A 20439-nucleotide genomic window follows, 5' to 3' on the forward strand; every position below is an offset into this window, starting at 1 on the left:
TGTGTTTGTGCAGGAGCTTGCCAGGCTGCACCGCTGTCTGTCTGTCTGCTTCTACTATGTAATACACATATTTATTTATTTTTTTAAAGGGGGTGGGGGCTGCTGCTGTACGTTCCAATTTCAATAGATCTTTATCACTTGTAGCTTTTTTTCCAGTTTCATACACTTCAAAGTGATTGCAGTAGTAATGAGGTTTGCCGTTCACCTCATCTGTAACCCCCCCCCGCGCCACAGTACATCTTCAGACATTATCGCTGCCGTCTTTGTGTGTGGGACTATCAAGTGAAACCACATATTTGAGCAGGGAGCGAACGCACTCTACCAGAATGAGCCCAGGTCTGTCACATCAGAGCCTGTCAGTAAGACTGGGGTGGAGGTACTAGAATTATGAATGAGCTTTAACAGCTTGAAATGCAACAAACAGACTTTTCATAGTATCAAGGAAGCCATGGAATATTTTCATGACTTCCTTAATGTCAGATATTTCCTTCTGAAACCGGATGTTTGGGAATGGAATGGACAGAAGAGCTGGGATGTTTGAAAACTTCAAACTTTTAGCTCATTGGTAAAGACAAAAAATAGTTTTCATGGAAGTCCAAGTGATTGTGCAGCTATGGACAACATGACAACTCTTCCTCCTACTATGTCATTAATTAATATTGCCTAATTGCTTCTGTACTGATTCACTGTCATTGCCATTACAGCTGTAGATCACCTGTTTCTTTGAAATTACCAAATAAGTAAAATAAGTAAAATTAACAATGACTTGGCTGCACGTCGGCCTATACAAGCCCACTCAAAAAGACAAAATCCTCCTTCCAGAACAATTTTTAAGTCATGACACTGTGTCAATTATTAACAGTTTTACTCCTCTAACTGCTTTTGTAATTGTGTTATAGATTTATAATTTTGGGCACTTTACAGTGCATAAAAACAAAAGTTTAGTTTTGTATTTCTGGAATAAGAATAAACCTTATTCCTGTTAACAATGGACTGGTCAAAAAATTAGTTTTCATCAACATATTTGATGGAAATGGCTTGAGGTGGTTTTTGGACAGGGAAACACCTTCGGAAATATTCCTAAAAATATAAAAAATAAAAAAAAAAAAAAAAAAAAGGCTAGTAGTACAACAGGTGGTGTGAGATGTTAAGGAGACCAACATTTTCTTCATCTTTATCCATGAAAAAAACATCAAACCCACTTTAAATACAAGTCAGTCTGGCTTCTTCTACTCTACGTCTTATGGCCACATAGACTACAGCACCACCTGCTGTCAACACTAAACAGCCTAGTTTATTTACCCTTCACTTCTTTTTGGAAACCCTCTTTTTTTCCAGGTCATTTGTGATCCCTTCTCACCTGTGTCCTGTTGAAGGCCACACGGGCGAAGACGGCCTGTGAGATGCCTGCCCTCTTCAGCTCATCTCTAACCCACTGGTAAATCTCGGAGGACACGTCAGTGTTGGATGCCACCTGTGGCTCCAGGGGCTTGGTGTGGGAGCTGCGGTTGACAGGAGGGTGGTTGAGGTACTGCTGCGACAGGGACTGCTGTGCCAGCAGCCGGTTCACTGCGTACTGCTGGTTGAGGATTTGGGCCATCACAAGCTGCTGGTTGACCAGCTGGGGGCTGATGGGCGTGGACACCAAGCCCGGGTGGTGCAGACCGGGAAGCTGAGGCTGCCGGCCGCCTGTCTGGCCGCCATGAGGAGGCGGAGCATGAGGCAGTGGAGGAACCGGTGAGGAAGGAGTCTGCTCTGCTGTGCTGCCAGGGATGGGCTGCTGCTGCTGGGAGAATCCCAGGTGGTTGTGGTTGGAGCCGGGAGGGGAGAGGTCCGACAAGCCGTCCATCTCCGCTGGAAGAGAAAGAAGAAAAGCAAAGAGAGAGAGGATGTTAGAAGTGGATTCAAATCTACCAAGTGGCTATGAACATTGAAAGGAAAAAAAAACAAAACAAAAGCATGGCCATGTGTATTTACCAGTCATTTTTTACAAGGTCAAAGTGCACAGTTGAATATGGTTAAAAAAAAAAAAAAGTTCCTTAAATTGACATCTTCCACTGTTCTCCAACATTGTCAAAAGTAAACAAGCTGGAATCTAAAATATAAATTTTTATGCTACATTTATATGCTGGGCACTTGATACTTCTTGCTTCCACTATGTCGTTGTGCACCAGTGTCTTCAGTTTTCCACACCCCTGTGATATTACATATTGTACTTACAGGTCCACCTCAAAAATTAATTTAAAACTTGAAACACCGACTTACACAATGTAAACTTGAAATAAAAACACTTACATTTACATTTGTGTAAAGAGGGAAAAAAAAAAGAAAAAAGGTGCTCCTTACTGGGGAATGGAAACTTTTCCACAATCTAAAGGGACAATATTGCAGAACATACTGTAATCACATTTGACAAACAAAAAAACCCAGCAGCTGAGTGTCAGTGTGTTCTTTTCCTTAGCCACTTTCCTCGCTGATTGGAAATGACACAGCTGATCGGCCAACGAGCAGTTTAAAAAAAGAAAAAGATGGAAAAGACAGATAAGAGCCTCATTGTGTTTGACCTATGTCTTGCACAGTCCATGCCTTCAAAATTAAGTTCAGAACGTCTGTGGCCTCATCATGTGAAAAAACAATCTGGGACAGACAGTGGAGTGTGTGTACATGGAAGTACAGGGCTCACATGTGTGTGTATGTGGCTGATCAGCACTGCTGATAAATCGGATTCACTATTTGCATCCTTAATTCTAAAATAAGGAACATAAGCTTGGTAATATCACATTTTATGGAGGGCTGACCTTGGTATCAATGAGAGGATGAGTAATTAATGTGTAATCAGGGCTGACCAAGACTGACCAAACGGAAGTAAGCCGTCTATATGGGAAAAAATAAAAATATTTTAAAAAATAAAATCACGTGGTGTTATTTCACAACAGTTTGGGCAGGGGTTCACCAACAAGGCTTAATTTAATCCAAGACTGGGTCTAATGAAGGTAAACCAAGTTTCAAATGAGTAAAAACAGATGCACACTGTTGCACACTTACAAAAGTTTATGCTGAAATTGATGCTGATGCTGAAATAAAATGGAGTTTAATCAATACAGAGATGATTGATAACCTAAATTAAAACAAATTAATAAATTATTTACGATTAATTTGCGTACTGTCACTACTGAAGGAGGATGTTTCTAATCAATAGTTCAAATCTGGCTAAAAGTCACTATTTAGACTAAACCTAATTACTTGCTAAAGAGGCTTTTAACTTTTTCACTTTGAAGACAAACCTGTGAGCTGAATAAATGAGCACTATAGCCAAATAACAGTTAAAATAAAACATGAAAAAAATGGTTGAGTAAAACAATTGATTTGAGCCAAGTTTCTTACAAAAAATCAAATCATACCTACAAAGTCGCTAGCTAGTTAGCGTACTCTTAGCAGAAAAGCTCTAATTTCTTTCCCTTAAGGAAAATTTTGAAGCAAATAATAATAATAATAATAATAATAATAATAATAATAATAATAATAATAATAATAAGCAGCAGGACAAAAGCAGAGATATACATGATGTCAATTAACTTCATTATTTTCCTCAATCGACCTCAAAAAGGCAGCTATTTTAAAAGTTAAACCTCCTCAAATCTAATGTTGAAGCCGGATCAAGTTTAAACTTCTGGTTCAGAAAGATTTAAATGTAATCTGTATTTAGAGTAAAAACTAAAAAGAGATGTAAACTTAATCTTCATTCCATGCTGGTTTTAAAGTTTGGTGCAATGTAATTTAATGTTAAACCCTGATTTAATGAGATTTAAAAATTAATCCTTGGTGGTGAAACCCAGCCTTGGAGTTTGTTTTGTTGCATGTCTTGCTTTGCCAAATCTTTACGTCTATAACGGCTGAGATGGAATATTTTAAGATGGTTTAAAATTATGTACTCAGATGATGAAAACAATGATTTAACATTCAACGTACTAGCCACAGTGAAATGAATGAGCATTTGGAGCTGAATGTGTTCAGGGTTCCTCCTCTTTTTAAAGAAATTCACATATGCCAAGGCTTTTCGCGTCAGTTCACTAAGTGAGTGAGTGAGGGGGCAGAATTTAAGATTTCTTACGGATGGCAACATTAACACCTTAGAAGTGTGTTGCGGCCTCCACATCCCACAGAACAGCATCATAGGGATTGTGAAAAGCGTAAATTGCTTTTATGGCGATGAGGGTGGGGGGGTGTCTTCAACAAGCTGAATTTTTCAGCAGATGAAAGATTAAGTGCATGGATGTTTTCCAAAAATACCCACAATAATCGTGTGTTCAAGCTGCCTGTTTCTTAACTGTAAGCAAACCACTAAACACCCAGCCAAGACGGGTCTATTGAGCATTTGTCGAAAACAAATGATGTGGGAAAAACACACACACATACGCACACATACACACACACAAAACAGAAAAAAGTCTTGGTAATAATCATCTCTTCCCCATAATCCCTGGCATTCCCTGGCTCTGATGGTATGGCGTGTCTATTCACTCATATGTGAATGTGTGTGTGCATATGCTCGCTCACATAGACTGCTGGGGGGCATGCTCGCTACACACAAACTTACACACACACATACACACACACACACTGAGGCATTTCCATGCAAATTGAAAAGAGAAGGGGTGACAGAAGAGCATGGCAGGCCCTGGGAGAAAAAGGCTGCCACAGAAGCGGGAGTCCTCGTGTGGAATCCTGCCACAAAAGGGCCCCGGATTAAACACACAATGGGAATGGGATGTGGGCTGAGGGAGGGAGGGAGTGTGTATGTGTGTTTGTGTGTGCCTGTGATAGAAGGGAATGAAGTAGAGACACACACTAAGTGACCCAACTCTGTCCTGCGTGGCCGCCCTGTGCTGGCTTTGCCATGTCAAAAGAGGAGACACCAGTGCTGGTACTTGAGTGGCAGGTGGACCGTACCTGAGCCCAGGTACCCACTCCACACCACTCCACTCCACTCCACTACGCTGGCTGAAAATGGCTCATGGTGAAGTAAATGCAGAGTCACATGTGACGACACTGCCAAGGCACAAAGGGATGCCCATCCTCTGCCTTCCAAACCTGGCGCCTCACCATGGGCTCAGACAGACAGCGGCCCATCATGAATATTGAGGTCAGGGGTGGGGGTGGGGGGTGGCAGGAGCCGCCGCAGGCCTGTGGTGGGCACCTGACGCTCATGTGCCAGGTTTCTGAGTCTGGGGTTTGGCTAACATGACTCCAGGGCACTAGAGTGAGTGCGGATGTGTGTAGAACATCTACAGATGTTATCGTTGCCTGTGTGTGCGCATACGAGTACATGTGTGGTTTCGGTCTTATCAGTGGAGAAAGATGTGAGAGCCCCTAAAAGGATGGCAGGGCAGTTTGGCAACCCAAAGTCAAGAGGAAACAGCACTTTGATAAACCATATATGATGAGAATATTGATAAACGGTGATATCGTGTTGGTGCTCATCTAATTTAACTTAACCAATTTTTAATACACAGTATAGAGCATTTCCACATAGAAATATCCAAAAGTACTGGGCCTGTGTAGTATATTCTACTGACTTCTGCACTTAGACTAACGTCAATGTTTTCCATGATTTAAAAATTCTGATGAATTCATATTTTATTAACTGAAAGAGTCTGTTTTATGTGGCCAACCACCACCTGTTTGCTTAGTTTCCATTAACATTATGGCTATATCACTAGAATGAAATAGTTTGGAAATGTACATTACTAAGTGTGATGTGAAACAACTGTAAGCCATTTAACTGAGTTCAGCTAAAGATTATATATATATATATATATATATATATATATGTATATATATGTATATATATATATATATATATATATATATATATATATATATATATATATATATATATATACACACGTTATATATAAAGGTAATTTATGAATCTGCAATTGTGGGGCAGTTGATATTATTTGCTACTGTTTTGAGTGGAAGAGTTGTAGAGAATACATACTGTGAGTTTAAGTTAAAGGCTGACGTGAGGGAATAAAGGAAACAAGTGGTGACTGGGTAAACACGAGATGTCAGAGATGTAGCTGATGGCAACATATGACCAGTGGTTGAGTCACCATACTTATGTGTACATAATGCTAACAGCTAATAGTGTTCAGTCAGAATTAACATTAGCTAATGTTACTTGCAGTCATTTCAACAGAATCCAATGAAATATAGAGTATGTCACTAAGTAAATCATCATGTGACATGATCTGGTCTGTAGACACGAGCTCTAACTGAGTCAAGTTAGATCTTCATCACTAGTGATGTGGGCTCCCATGATCAGACTATGCCTTTTGCTATTGTTTTGACTGAGAGACCCTTCATGGCAAAAATAACACACTGTGTGTTTAAAGCCAGTCATAACATGTTTGAGTCTTAGTGTGTGTCATAATGTTGTATGCACGGCAACACTACAGAGACAAAGCAGGTACTCACAGGGTTGAAAGGGTGAGTATAGTTAGTGTAACGGTTGAGGTTTGATGAGTAGTGGTAAAGGTTAAGACAGGTCTTCAGGAAACAAACCAAGAAACCAGTGTGTGCGTGTTGTGTGTAATGTTTGTGCCCATGATGCGACATACCTAGTGCATTGGCACGCGGACTCTCACGGAGGACACATGTCCCCAGGTAGCCCTCCAGCTGGGAGGGTTGGCGCATGCCTGCACAGTCAGATAGCATGGCACGCACATGTACACATGTCAAAAACACATGCACACACACACGCACACACACACACACACACACACACACACACACACACATATACAACAGAGTGAAGAGTTGTGAGGGAAAAACAAAACAGGGTTAGGGCTTTCTACAGTACTTCTCTCCCACTCTAACTAAAGCAGAATACGACTGTTCAGCCACCACTAGCCCCACTTTTGAAGACAACAGGGAGAGAGAAAACAATTGTGACAGAAAAATGTGTAGGAGTATGCAACAGAATACACAAGTACAGCAGGTCTGAAGTAAATAATGTTCCCAGCATATGTTCCCACTTTAACAGAAAGAAATAAACATCAGATAAGATATGATCACAACACGCTATTTGCATGGAGGATGTGAAAACAGTTTGATATAATATCTCTGTTATCAGTGCAAGCAGTCACACAGTGGCAAAGAAAAAAAGATTGTTCAACAGATTGTTAAGGCTAATATCTCAGCATTGCCTTATAAGTCTCGCAACACAGTAGTGTTCTGATTAATCAAAAACATAAAAATATATCAGAATTCTATCTCCAGCTAGGGTGCTACTGGAATTATATAACCTCATTTCCTGGTGGGTCAAAGGGGATTTTTTTGGAGATAATATAAAGCATGCGTTGTTCGAAGGTTGATAAGAAGATCTAATTGAATTTCAGACTAGGCGGTGGCTAGTTAAAGTCATCACCGCCTTTTGTTGGTGGCGAACTAAAGAGCTCACACACAAACAAAAACTAAAAGCATCAGAGGCCTCGATTTGGCTGCATCATTATTGTTACTTACAGCAATAATAGATAAATCAAAGATAAAAACTGTGCTCAGCAGCAAAACTGTACAGAGAAATCTTGAATTATTAGATAACAAGATAAATGTATTTTTGCTTCATGCAACAGCGGGAAGACAAAGAGACGGTTGGTTAGAGAACATATTGTAATAGTGACTGGTGTGTGTGTGTGTGTGCGTGTGTGTGTATGTGTGCAAAGAGACAAAAGTGTGAGCGCCATACTTTGCACCCCTCCGTTTTGCTTACCCATCATATCTTTTGTCTTCTTGAAATGTTTATACCAGCGCCCAAATTCCTGACACTTTGCCGCCGACACATTTGCATAGTAAGTGCTGTTCACAATGGAGGAAATCATACTCTGAAAGAGAGAGATTGATTGAGAGAGAGAAAAAGAGAGAGAGAGAGAGTAAGAGAGAGAGACTTTAGATTCTCATTGTAGGAGAAAGAAAAAAAAATACAGACATAATATTAAAGCTTGTGAAACATGCAGTAAGCGCTGTCTCCTGTCAAAGCAAAGAAAAGATAGGGGACAGAAGTAAAACCCAGTACTAAAAAAAGCCAACTCATAAGTATCACACATGCAGGAATTTGGATCTCGTCTTCTAAAACAAATTAAATGAATCATACAAGACTTTGTCTGTTTTATTATTATATATATATTTTTATCAAATGCCGTTGAGTTTGTCTGTGGGTAAATTATAAGGGTGACTCACATTGAGAGCAGGTGGTAGGAAAGATATTTACCTTCAAAAGAAAAGATAGAGGCTTACTGAGTATCAGCATCTGGGGAGTTGGGCGATGTAAACAGATAAACCTCTTTTATTTCCCGGTTCTTTATTTATACAATCTGTTAAAGACAACAACTTCAAGCGCTTTGAGGGCCGCACTGAGCATGTAGCTCTTTGACGATCGTGTGCTCCCATCAGTCGACTCTTTGCCCTCTCTACATTTAATTCAGCCGTCCTCCTTCGCCTGAGAAAAAAACAAAGATTTTTTTTTTTCCTCCGACCCCCCCCCTTTCTCTTCCAGTTTCATTAAAATGAATGTTTTAACACCTTGCTGGCCTCCAGGCGAATAGCGAGGTTGGTGCAGGAGAAATTGTTTTTGATTGTTATAAATATTCAAAAGAACCAAACCATCTGTTTTCAAATTACAGGTATGCCATCTTTATCATTTTCTATAATATATGCACTTGGAGGACGGTGGGGGAACCTTCTGGCAGAGCAGCAAGATGGTGGTGGGAGCACAATGAAATGGTACGAGATAATTCTGCTGCTTTGGACAAAGCATTAAAGCAGGGCAAAGGGTGGAGGCTGGGCTTCAGAAAGTTGATCTAACCCTGAACTCCAGATTCAACAGAGTCTAGAAGCTTCAGTCCATTCCTCAACACAAGACCTACATTACTTTAACCTTTGAGAAAAGTAAGGAGAAAAAAAAGGGGGGGTGGAGGCAGCACTAGGACATGCAAAGTTCCTTTTCTTCTTGACAATTAAAACTTTCGCAGGGTGAAATATGCTCTAGGCTGAAACAGAATATCAAAGAAAGAAATGTGTCTTATGCATGAAAGCTTAATACTCAACTAGAGCTGTGACTAATGGTGACACTAATAATGTCTTGATAATACAAGACAGAGATGAAAGCCAAGTGTTTATTGATCATCCTGAGTGGGAAACATGGTTGTAACCTTTGGCTTTTGGAGGACTTTTGCATTTAAAGCTTTGCTGGACTAGGATGAAAGTTCAGTTTCCTTTTTATAAACAGTATGTGAAGTGTGAAAATCCACCAGCTCCTGGCAAACTGTTTATAGGGTTAAGGTTAGATTTGACAGATGAGTTATGAGGTCTGCTGAGTCCAGATTGAGCATGTTCCAGAGGAGAGACGTTTATGAAATGATTACCCATCATGCCTAGTGCCTACAGGACAAGCCTTTAGCAGCAGTGTTATGATCTGAGGTTGCTTCAGTTGGTCGGGTCTACATTCAGCAACGCTATGTGTGCAAAAAAAACTGATGGAAATAAATGTTCTGACGTTAATAAACTTATTGAAACATGCCACGTGAATCTGTGCTGTAATAGATAGATAGATAGATAGATAGATAGATAGATAGATAGATAGATAGATAGATAGATAGATAGATAGATAGATAGATAGATAGATAGATAGATAGATAGATAGATAGATAGATAGATAGATAGATAGATACTTTATTAATCCCGAGGGAAATTCAAGAAATAATGTGGGACTTGTTTTTGGCCATTTATGTGGACTTAGCCTATATTTTTCTGAAATGCGTTCAGTTTTCATTTGCACACCAAAGACACAAAAAATCCCGCAGAAACGCTGACTTTACAGTGTCAGTAGAACATGTTGCTCCTGCAAAATTAAGTGGACAAACTGAACACTTTTAGTGCCAACTATAAACAGACATACTCACTAGCCTAGCAACATTAAGGCCACAAACAATCCACAACACAATGCTTTCTGTAAGACACCATATTTAGACTTGTACTCAGACCAGCACTATCAGAGACAGCAAAAAAAGCAAAATGTCATGCTGTCAGCTTAAAAAAAACACAACTTGATGTGTTTGCAATTAAATTTGTTCTTTATATTGACAATGTAGTTATTATTAATACCCCCCCCCCAAATAAAAAAAAGTTGCACAATACATCACATACATTTGACAGAATGCAAACTGCAAACTGTTATAGAGAAGTAACAAATCAGTTTCTTTACTTTTACAAGCTAAATTAAATCCACATCATTCATTTCAAATTGGATTTGCTGTAGCTGTCAGGAATTTGCAATTGCTATGAAAGGAGCTGCCAATGCATCATTTGGTTATATGCATTATATTTCTATTTTCACATTGCAGATATTAACATACCAACCCAATGATTATTCACAATAGCTGTGCATACTTGTTTCTGTCAGGTGTTGTCAAACACATTTATATGATGCCCACACCTACACAAGATCCACGTGAGGCAAACGTCACACTGAAATCTGCAGCAGAGTGTGAACTTAAACTAATCATATGTGTACTGCATCAGTGTATATGAGAGAAGTTTGTCCTTCCAGATACAGTGGTGAAATGTAATTAAGTGTTTTTTTCTAAAATATTCTTGGATATTTGCTATACTTTGAAATACATATGCCAAGCATTTCTATTTTCTCCAACTTTATCTTCTACTCTACAACACCTAGGAGGCAAAGATTGTACTTTTTACAACATTTGTCTGACAGCTTTTTTCCATCTTCATTTGCATTCTACTTTTTTTCCCAGTGATGTATTGATGTGTTCAATATATGTTGAGTTTCTTATTCAGCTCCTTCTTAAGCTAAATAAACTCTTTAAAAACCTTCCTGGGTTCACTTAAAAATACATCACAAAGTTGTAAACAGGCCTGACAGCCAAAAGCCTATGATGATCATATAGAAAATTATGGTTTGCTGCTGAGCTCAACCTTAAGCATGCACAGCAGTAAAATGTGAAATAAACATGAACATAGCAGAAAAAAAATAAATAAATAAAAAATAAAAAAATATCCTACATAACAGTGACAGGGGCTGTTTCACTGCACTACCTCTACTTTCATACTTTGCATACTTGGTGTGATATTAGTACTTTTACACAAGTAAAGAATCTGAATACTTGTCCTGCTGCTGCAGATAAGTGACTAATGAAAGAATAAACCCAATGGGAGTGGTCTGCTCCAGGATGACAAGACCTCGCTTTCATATTCAATGAACATAAAAATGATGTACATCATATGTTACAGCATTCACAGCTTCACAAAGACAGATCTGGACTGAAGCTTACATTTACAGAATAGTCACTTCAGTTAGATGTCTCAATGTATCTGTTGCATGTTACTAGCTGTTTTTGACTTCGGTCAGACCAATTTGATCAAAACTTTTTGTAGTAAAATAAGTCTTCTTTAACTCTTAAAGACCCAAACAGTTGCTGGTAACCAAAATCGTGTACTGATGTACAATGTTTGATCCATTGAGCTGACCAATACATGTAAATAACTGGTGTAAAAAGCAGTTTGTCATCTTTTCATGGTCATCAGATATGACCCATTTGGACGTTCAGAGGCTCCATAGTGAACATGGAAACACCATCATCTTCTACAACATTTATTCACCAGTAGAAACCTATGGTGTTTGATACATAACAGGGGATGGAGACACTTGTTTTTCCCTTCAGTTATTGGTATATTTGCTGAAAAAGTCAATTTTTCTTCAGATTTTTATTTTTTCAATGAAAAGTACAAAATACATATAGAGGTTAATATTATAATAAATGGTGATATATCACTTAAGAAAGGTTAAATATAGAGAAAAATTCATTTGAGAGCTGCCACACAAGTAGCACTGGGTTCTTATGGGTTAAAATGAAAAACCTGGTTTATGTGCCACCACTTCAAACCACTCCAGAAAACTTGAATTCCAAAATATTTTATTCGTACAATTCAGGTAGAGTATTGACCCTAACCTTAAGTGAAAGTTCATGGAACTTCAGCTGAGGTTTAGAACTGAAGAACCAATATACATGTTTGACTTCATTTGAATAGGAAAGTCGTCTATCTTATGTGTAGACCTTGTGGCCAAAACACAGACTACATTCATAAAGACAACTAAAATATAATCCTGACCCAACAAGATGAAGTTTTGATGTTAAAAAATAAAAGTACTAGTCAAAACGTATGCCAGGTAATGTGGCAGAGCTCAGGTTTCAGACTGTTCTAACATTAGACCAGTCTGAAATGCATAGAAAAATGTGAAGATGTGAAGTTACATTAACATCTACAGCAGATTTTGGAGTATTATGTTGGACAGCACTCATCTAAATCTTTTCCTTTCATTTCTTACCCACATGTGAAGTAAAAAGCTTTCAATTCATTCAATAACAAGTGGTGCCAGGCACAACAAACACCACCCCTTGCACGTATTGTATCTTGTTTTAGCATCAATCCAGCTGATGTCATCAGGTCTATGCGTGTGCTGATGTCAGCATAGACATAAACAGCACAGACAAATTTTAGCCATTGTAAGTAAATGGGAGGAAAAAAGATTTTAAAAATTCATAAAAATTTGAACTTTAACCAACTTTTCTCAAAATGTAATCACATCTATTCTGGATCACTGGCAATCGATAAACCAAATTTCATATGAATTCAACCAATAGTTTTGCTGCTAAATTGTTAAACAAACAAACCAAACAAAAAACAATACCCCCTGCCCTCCCCAAAGGGAGGGCAGGGTCAAACACTTCAGGGGGTCAAACACTTCCTTTTTTATGCATTTCTACATGTAGGTATAAATCTTCACTTATTCTTACACATGAAATTTTGCCTTGTGTTTATGTCTTCATTCATTCATCTTCTGAACCTGCTTTATCCTTACTATGGTAATGGGCGTCCTACCCCAGCTACTTATGGGCGAAGGCGGGGTACACCCTCGACATGTCGCCAGTTCATCACAGGGCCGACGTATAGAGATGAACAACCAATCACTCTCATGTTCAAATGTGCAATTTTAGGTTGAGCAATTAACGTATCAGTGCATGTCTTTGGATGGTGGGAGGAAGCCGGAGTGCGCAGAGAGAACCCACGCAAACACAGGAAGAACATGCAAACTCTGCACAGAAAGGTCCCTGGTTGGAGTTGAACCCAGGATCTTCTTGCTGTGAGGCGATAGTGCTATCCACTGCACCACCATGTCGCCCTGTGTTTATTACTTCTGAGGTAAAAGCTAGCACTTTCAAGATTGTCTCTCGTTTCACAAAAACTACATACAAGAGAAAATGACTCAAGTAGGAAAATAATATGAGTCTCAACAAACAGAGCCCGATGTCTGGAACCAAAAGGCATTCTGGGAGGTTGAGTTCATGTCCCTGGGTCTGGCTTCATCGCAAACTCATCTGTTTGTTAGGCCACACCCTCAATGATGTGTTTACTGACACTACAAATACACGCTCAGTCCATTCCCACCCCATATCCACTGTCCGTCCACTGTCTATACTTGTCCCTGTTCACGTGTCTGTGAATCATATCTGTGTTAGTTCTTCTGTATTAAAATAATGTAGATTGTACTTTCTCTAGTTTAGTTATTGATTTACTACCTCACCAAGAAAAAAGGAAACATTTTTGGATGTGAAACGTTGAGAAGCAAACCGCAAATTCCAGTTTAACCTGCCTCCAGCTGCCAAAAATCCATCTGAAAACCATATATTCAACGTAGGACGAATTCTCCTTTAAGTCGAATAGATAATGAACTCCTCTTCCCCCAGCCTGCCATGTTTTATTTACAGTATATCTGGGCTAAAGAAGCTCCAGGCAACAAACAAGAGGCCTGCAGAAGACGGTGTGCCTCTCTCTCTCTCTCTCCCCATCTTTCTTTCTATCTCTCTTACTCCCTCTTTTCTCCGCCATCTTTGACACAGATGTTCTAATAAACGCTCCTCATTAATCAGCCCTCTCCCTCAATACATCACTCTACCTCTCACAGGGGGCCCTGCCATGGATGTGTGAACCAAACAATGCACACACCTACTCCCCCTACGTACGTACGCACACACACATCCACGTGCACACTAAGTGAAATCAAGCAGATAACCAGAGCCTCTTGCTGCCACTGCGGTGCCAGCGGGGGGGCTGTGCTAGGGCTTGTCAACAGGTAGCATGGCTGTGTGTGTGCGAGAGTGTGTGTATGTGTGCACGGCCGCATGTGTGGACCCTTTAAGTGATAGCCATCTGCAGCACAGAGAGCTTATCAGCAAGACCAGGAAGTGGCACTGGGCTACTATCGGTCCCCAACATCTACTCCACTCCCCCATCATGGGAGACAGGAAGAGAGAAAGAGTGTGTGGTAGAGTGTGTGTGTGTGTGTGTGTGTGTGTGTGTGTGTGTGTGTGTATGTATGTGTGTGTATGGAGGAGAATAGCGGTGCACCAGGTACTGTAGGCGCCCAGCTGCCAGTGTTAGAGCGTGGAAGAACACAAACAAAGTACAACCCCTGCAGACAAACACACACGGCTGTGTTACTCAAGTGCACACATGCAGATTAACACACATGCATGTACACAATTAGACCCCCCCGACACACACATAGATACTTCCCAACTTAGCCTGATTTCTTAAATCAGCTGGGGAAAAGACATTTGCAACACTGTCTTGTCTCTCGCCAGCATCTAAAACGGCTCAATTATGGCATGTATCCACCTCTATTGGAGCAAGTCCGCCTTGATCCAGTCACACAAACACTTATATATTTATACTACACACACACACACACACACACACACACACACACACACACTGGCATCCAGGTTGTGCCTATGGCAGTCTTGGTGGCGAAGGCCTGCAAAGATGGCATTTTGATGACTATTTGCTGCTATGCAACGCAGCAGCTGGTGCATCAGGGGCCGCCCAGTGAGACTGAAGCAGGGGGTGGGCTACAAGAAGAGGTGGTGGTGGTGGTGTCGGCAAAGGGAGAAGGGTGGAGGGAACTCATTTGTTGCCATAGTTTCCAGAAACATGGGCGCTGGGGGTTGTTAAGCTCACTAGAAACCTTCCATTAGGATAAAAACGTAAGTCTGATTGAGGTGGAATCAGGAGAAGTTTGATTCCAATGGATTAGGGCGACACCATATTGGAAAGAACTGACATTGTAATGTTTTGTGATATTAAAAAAATATAGTCATTTTCACCAGAGGACCTAAGTAGCTCTGTTTGGAACAAATTAATCCTTCAAGCCTGATTTTAAAAGGGAGTGGGTCTGCATAGAAAACATTAATAGAAGGCTGAAAAATTACTTTTTACTATGAACACATTTTTGGAATGTGAACTGTCCTCTTTTTAACATTTTCAACACATTTTATAATATATGGTGTGAACCACTGTGCCATGTTTTTGGCATTAGTGTTTGTCCATTTGCTCTGGGCACTGAATTTCAATACTTAAATGGCACGAATCAAATTGCTTAAATACTTGTGACTGTTAAAATGCCTGATATTGTGTGGTACTGTATTAACACCAGTATTTGAAAGACCTGCTTTTAACTGTGTTCATGGTGAGTCTGTCTGCACTTACAGTGTATAGTTAGTCCACTTTATCCTGCTCCAGTTTATGTACAGTGTGTTACTGACAATGAAGAAGTCCTGACAAATGAAACAAGCTGTGATCATCTCATTACAGTGACTCCATTCAGTCGTTAGTGGCTGTGGACTCCAATGGCGATGGTTTTACTCACAAGAGATGGTTGTGTTGATTTTATGTTGTAATTTTAAGAGTAATAATATTTTCAGTTCATCATGAGACTGAGGGACAAGTTACTCAGTTACAATAAACTCTGTATCCATGAACCCTTAAATCAGCGTAAATTATGTTCATGGAAAGAACTGTGGGTTTTTTTTTTTCATTTTTATATCAAATAGCAGCAAAAAATTTGTAGAATTTGTTAAATTACCTAATGTGACATTGCATGTTGTGCACTCTGACTATCATGTTTGCACATAACAAAATGCTGCTCATAGGATAAATCGTGCAGGCCTGTAATGGATGCTTTCACAGCTGTTAACAGTCAACGTTTAAGCCTGTCATATGCGAGCAGGGCAGAATTAGCTCCTCAAGAGGAATGACAATTGGCATAAGTGAATACATTTTCTCTCCCTGAGTTTCTACATGCTATTTGTAGGCCAAACACACAAAGCATGACCTCCCTGCTACAAAAGAATCAAACTAAATGTTTGACAAGGCCAAAGACAAAAGCGGCGTTTCACAAAATCACCCCCCACTGCCACCCTCCCCTCGCTGCTCCGCTCCCTCCCGTCTCTCTTCAGAGGTGGGCTAATTCTCTTTCACTCTCGCTGTGATTCTCTCTCATCTGTTAACCTCTCCTTTCGGTCTGGGATTACGCTGTACAATATCAAGGAGACACTAATCCTATAAAAAGGTGCCAATCCTCCACAGCCCTCTGTCACGCCCCTTCTCCCTCCTACTCATGTCACTTTTTTGGTCAGCTTAAAATGTCGCAGGGGAGGGGCTAAATGCCTTCTGGCCCTTCACCTGTATCCCACCTCCTGCCCATGGGGGCTGACATCACAGTTCAGAGGGCGGGGCTCAGCGCACTGGGGCAACACAGGGCATCGATCAAAAGCTACTCCCACAGACGTGAAACCAGTAGCACTTTGGAGGAACAAACAGACACAATATGGGTGTAGCTGAGCACAGAAAACCCATGGAGTAACAGATGTCAGACGCTTTGGGGCTGCCATGTTTCAACAGCGCACATATACATACTAGGACCCAATGTTAGCCAATGACAAGAGTCTTAGGGGGCGTCTCCTGTTATGGACCGCCCCATGCCTCAGTTGTTTTTCATGACAACAGCCTTGCATGTCTTGCTCTAATTGGTCTTAAAATTCAAATGTTTCACTATGTTCTTGAACCATGATTCAATTTGATCCAGACCAATACGTGTTGGCTGAAGAGACCAATGTTTGAGTGGAATTAGTTGAACAGGTTTTGACGGGTTGACCGGTCACAGAAAGTGAACACTCAGGCCCTGTCCATATGAAGACGGTTTCAGTGGATCCACAAAAGTTTGTATCGGACAGGCCTTTCATTCACATGAAACCAGCATTTTCAGTCACTGAAACCTCAACTTTTTGAAACTGGGTCCCAGAGCAGATACATTTGAAAACGTTGGTTTTGTGTCTTCGTCTGTACGATCAAACCATAACTTTTCTAAAACGATGATGTCATAGCCCCACCTCTCTAACCTTTCACCCAAGAAGCAAGACGCCACTTCACAACAACAACAACAACAATGGCGGACTACAGAGTAGCTATTGAGCTTATTGGAAATACTGAATCAAAATCTTCAGCTACTCTTTCATCACAATGAGCAACAAACCATAGCTAACAATATTCACTACATGCTCTTGAATCTACCATGGAGAGGGGCAACCAGAAGGGCAACCAGGAAGAAATATTGGATCAGACCCAGTAGAACCAAGCAAGCTTTATGTGCATGCTCCACATCTTCTTTGTTTTATGCGAGAGCATTACAACGCCACATACAGGCCTGGCATTTTGTACTACATTGTTTCAGTGGTTTTGTGGTGGACGCAGATATTTCCTGAAATGGCTCCGTGTTTACAGAGCACTTTTTTTGAAAACGACAAAGAAAACGATCGGATAGAAAAAGATGTGGTTTCGTGTGGACATGGCCTCAGTCCGTCATGAAGAGACATTATTCTTTACACAGTTCATTCCTCATCCTCATTTGATGTGTTTTTTCAGCAGACTTGAAGTGTGAGACTATTCTTAAAGTATGTGGTTAACTCTGAAGAAAAACATTCTTTAACCTCAAACATGGATGTAGCCTGACATTATCCACTGACCCTGGTTGCTTACTCCAGTGTTAGCTAGTCCAGATAAATATGCGGTATCAAGCTGTTTGAGGGGACTGGGGAAGTTAAATTGTTTCAGTTACTGCATATTTCTACTGTGATGAAATAATGTTGCTCTGGTTGTTGTGAGACATTCAAATTATTAGTGGTTTGGCCAGCATTGTATATAAATGTTCCATTTATGTGAAAGTAGGCTAACCATAGCCACTTAGCATAGCTGCTTGCTCTAATGTTAGCTAGCCCAGATAACGAACTGTGATTAGTCTTATCCAGGTGTTCAGAGACTTCACTTGGCAAAATAATGTCGGTAAGTCATTTAATGCTATGGTTTATAAGTGATATCAATACTCGTCAACACATACACATTACATTATAGTGATTAAAAAGACTAAAACAAGAACATCTTTCTATTTCTGTAAAGTATTAATTTTTCAGCACTAATGATAATTTAAACTCACAAATGTATTATTCTTTGGCGAAAGGCTGAATATCTTTGGAGATTGAGCTTGGGTAATTTAATATAATTTAAGTCCTATGAGCATTGTTTAATTTCAAATTATTGATGGAGAACATGCTCAATAAGAAGAGTGGGAAAAGGGGTTACATATTACATTTTTTCTGTGATAACTTCTCTTTTGCCTCTCATGGATAAATAGTTTTTTGTGATTCTGATAGCAAAGCAGTAACTGTTTTTTTTTCTTAATTTTTCCAAAACAATGCGGTTCTAAAACTAGGACCAACCTGTCAGTTAAAACACACACAGCGAAGAAAGAGATAGATCAGTTCAAGATATTTTCAGGAAAACACTCACACTGAAAAAATGTGCTTGTGTGTGTGTGTAAGTGTGTGTGTGTGTGTGTTTGAGATCCTCTGAGCTGTCTTCACATATGGACCGTAAACACAGTGATTACCGGACCGGCCTGGGCTCCGCCTGAACGCCACCCAGGGACTCTTTACATCATCAGCGCACTGCTCATGCCCGGCAAAACACACAAACACACACCGGTGGTGGAGAGTGGCTCACGCGCACCACACACACACATACCCACAATGCAAATGAGGGTCTCCAGGTGACCATACGGAGGCCTGGGAGGAGAGCTGGCTTCGTACAGACGGCACCTACGCACATGCTCAGACTGAAGCACAGACGCATGCAAAACACACTCTTGGTACGTTCATATACATTTCACAAACACTGGGTACACATATATCCTGGCACTGTAACAAACACGCACACAAACACACACATTATTGGCCCCTGTGAGAGATATACTGCTGTTTCATTCCATTCACTCCAGAGCTGCCTCCATGATATACTGACTCCAGTTAATACAATATCTAGCGCTAGTGCTTTCTCTCCAGCCTCCTGCCGACACAAAACAGAAAATCTGACGCCTAACATGGGAACATACAGTCGACCGTATATATCCACAGCTTGGTACAATGAAATGCAGAGAAAGAACTAAATGAAAAAAAAAAAAAAAAAAAAAAGAACAAAAGCAATCCAGATCATTCTGGGCTGGAGCCAATGTTTATCTAACAATAACCATACGTTCGGCAACACCTCTGCTTTCTGGCTGCCAAGTGTGTGTGTGTGTGTGTGTGTGTGTGTGTGTGTGTGTATTATATATAAGCGTGTGTATTTAGTAGAAGAAACAGGAAAAGAAAAATGTACGAAACAAATGACAATAGCTTTTGATTTCAATTTTCTATGCTGATTCTTTTCCCCACTTGATCAAACTCATGGCATTTGATAAGTCAAGATAAAGGATGGAGGAGATCGGTTTTGCTGTACAGTATGATATCAGAAGGGGAGTTGGGGCTGGGCTTTTACATTTTTTGTTAACAAGCAGACTGGGCTTCAGCACCTGTGATAAGGGACATTCTTTAGCCAGAGAGCTTTGATTCATGTCTTTGAGTAACTCCTTGAGGGCGTTTCTTACTGTAGAGTGGCTCCATTGCTCGGGCGGCAGGTCCTCCAGCTTAGGACAACTGTAGAAACAAGACACAGATTTGGGGTGTAGGATAAAAAAAAAAAAGAGAGAGAGAGGGAGGGGGGGAAGAAGGGAGGAGGGGAAAACAGATCAGATGAAGAGCAGACAGGACAGCCAAAAGCCCTGATTAAATAATGTAAATTCAGTATCACAAAATGTTTTCATCTTATTATAAAAGTGGGACATTTCCCTGAAATCTGCTGCAAATGAACACAACACAGATCTTTACATATGGAAATAAACTTGAACCTATCAACACACAGTTGCATGTTCGTGAGATGCAGGTTTGGGGAACAGGTTTATTCACCTAATGTTGTCAAATGTAATAATATCGGATATGGTTTGACTCACTGTGGCATTATTCTTAGATTTAAGGTGAGACACAGCAGGCAAAAACATCACTTTTTCATGCAGTGGTCAATTTTGAGATTTTGGGTGAGTTCACTCCTGCAGTATGTGTTTTATCAAGCTGCTATAAAGAAAACACCGAAAAT

The 20439-nt window shown here is 40.2% G+C and overlaps 1 protein-coding gene across 1 annotated transcript in view; it reads right to left on the reverse strand.

The window, feature by feature from the left end:
- satb1b (SATB homeobox 1b) overlaps positions 1-20439 on the reverse strand; it is a 71704-nt gene that overhangs the window by 38062 nt on the left and 13203 nt on the right. Inside the window, exons 4-6 of the mRNA XM_030158528.1 lie at positions 19820-19943; positions 7775-7886; positions 1361-1854 (exon numbers count right to left, since the gene is read on the reverse strand). Of these exons, the coding sequence (XP_030014388.1) occupies positions 1361-1854; positions 7775-7886; positions 19820-19943 (730 nt within the window). The remainder of the gene's footprint in view (positions 1-1360; positions 1855-7774; positions 7887-19819; positions 19944-20439) is intronic.

Source organism: Sphaeramia orbicularis, chromosome 16, assembly GCF_902148855.1.
Source record: "Sphaeramia orbicularis chromosome 16, fSphaOr1.1, whole genome shotgun sequence".
NCBI classification, from domain to species: Eukaryota; Metazoa; Chordata; class Actinopteri; order Kurtiformes; family Apogonidae; genus Sphaeramia; species Sphaeramia orbicularis.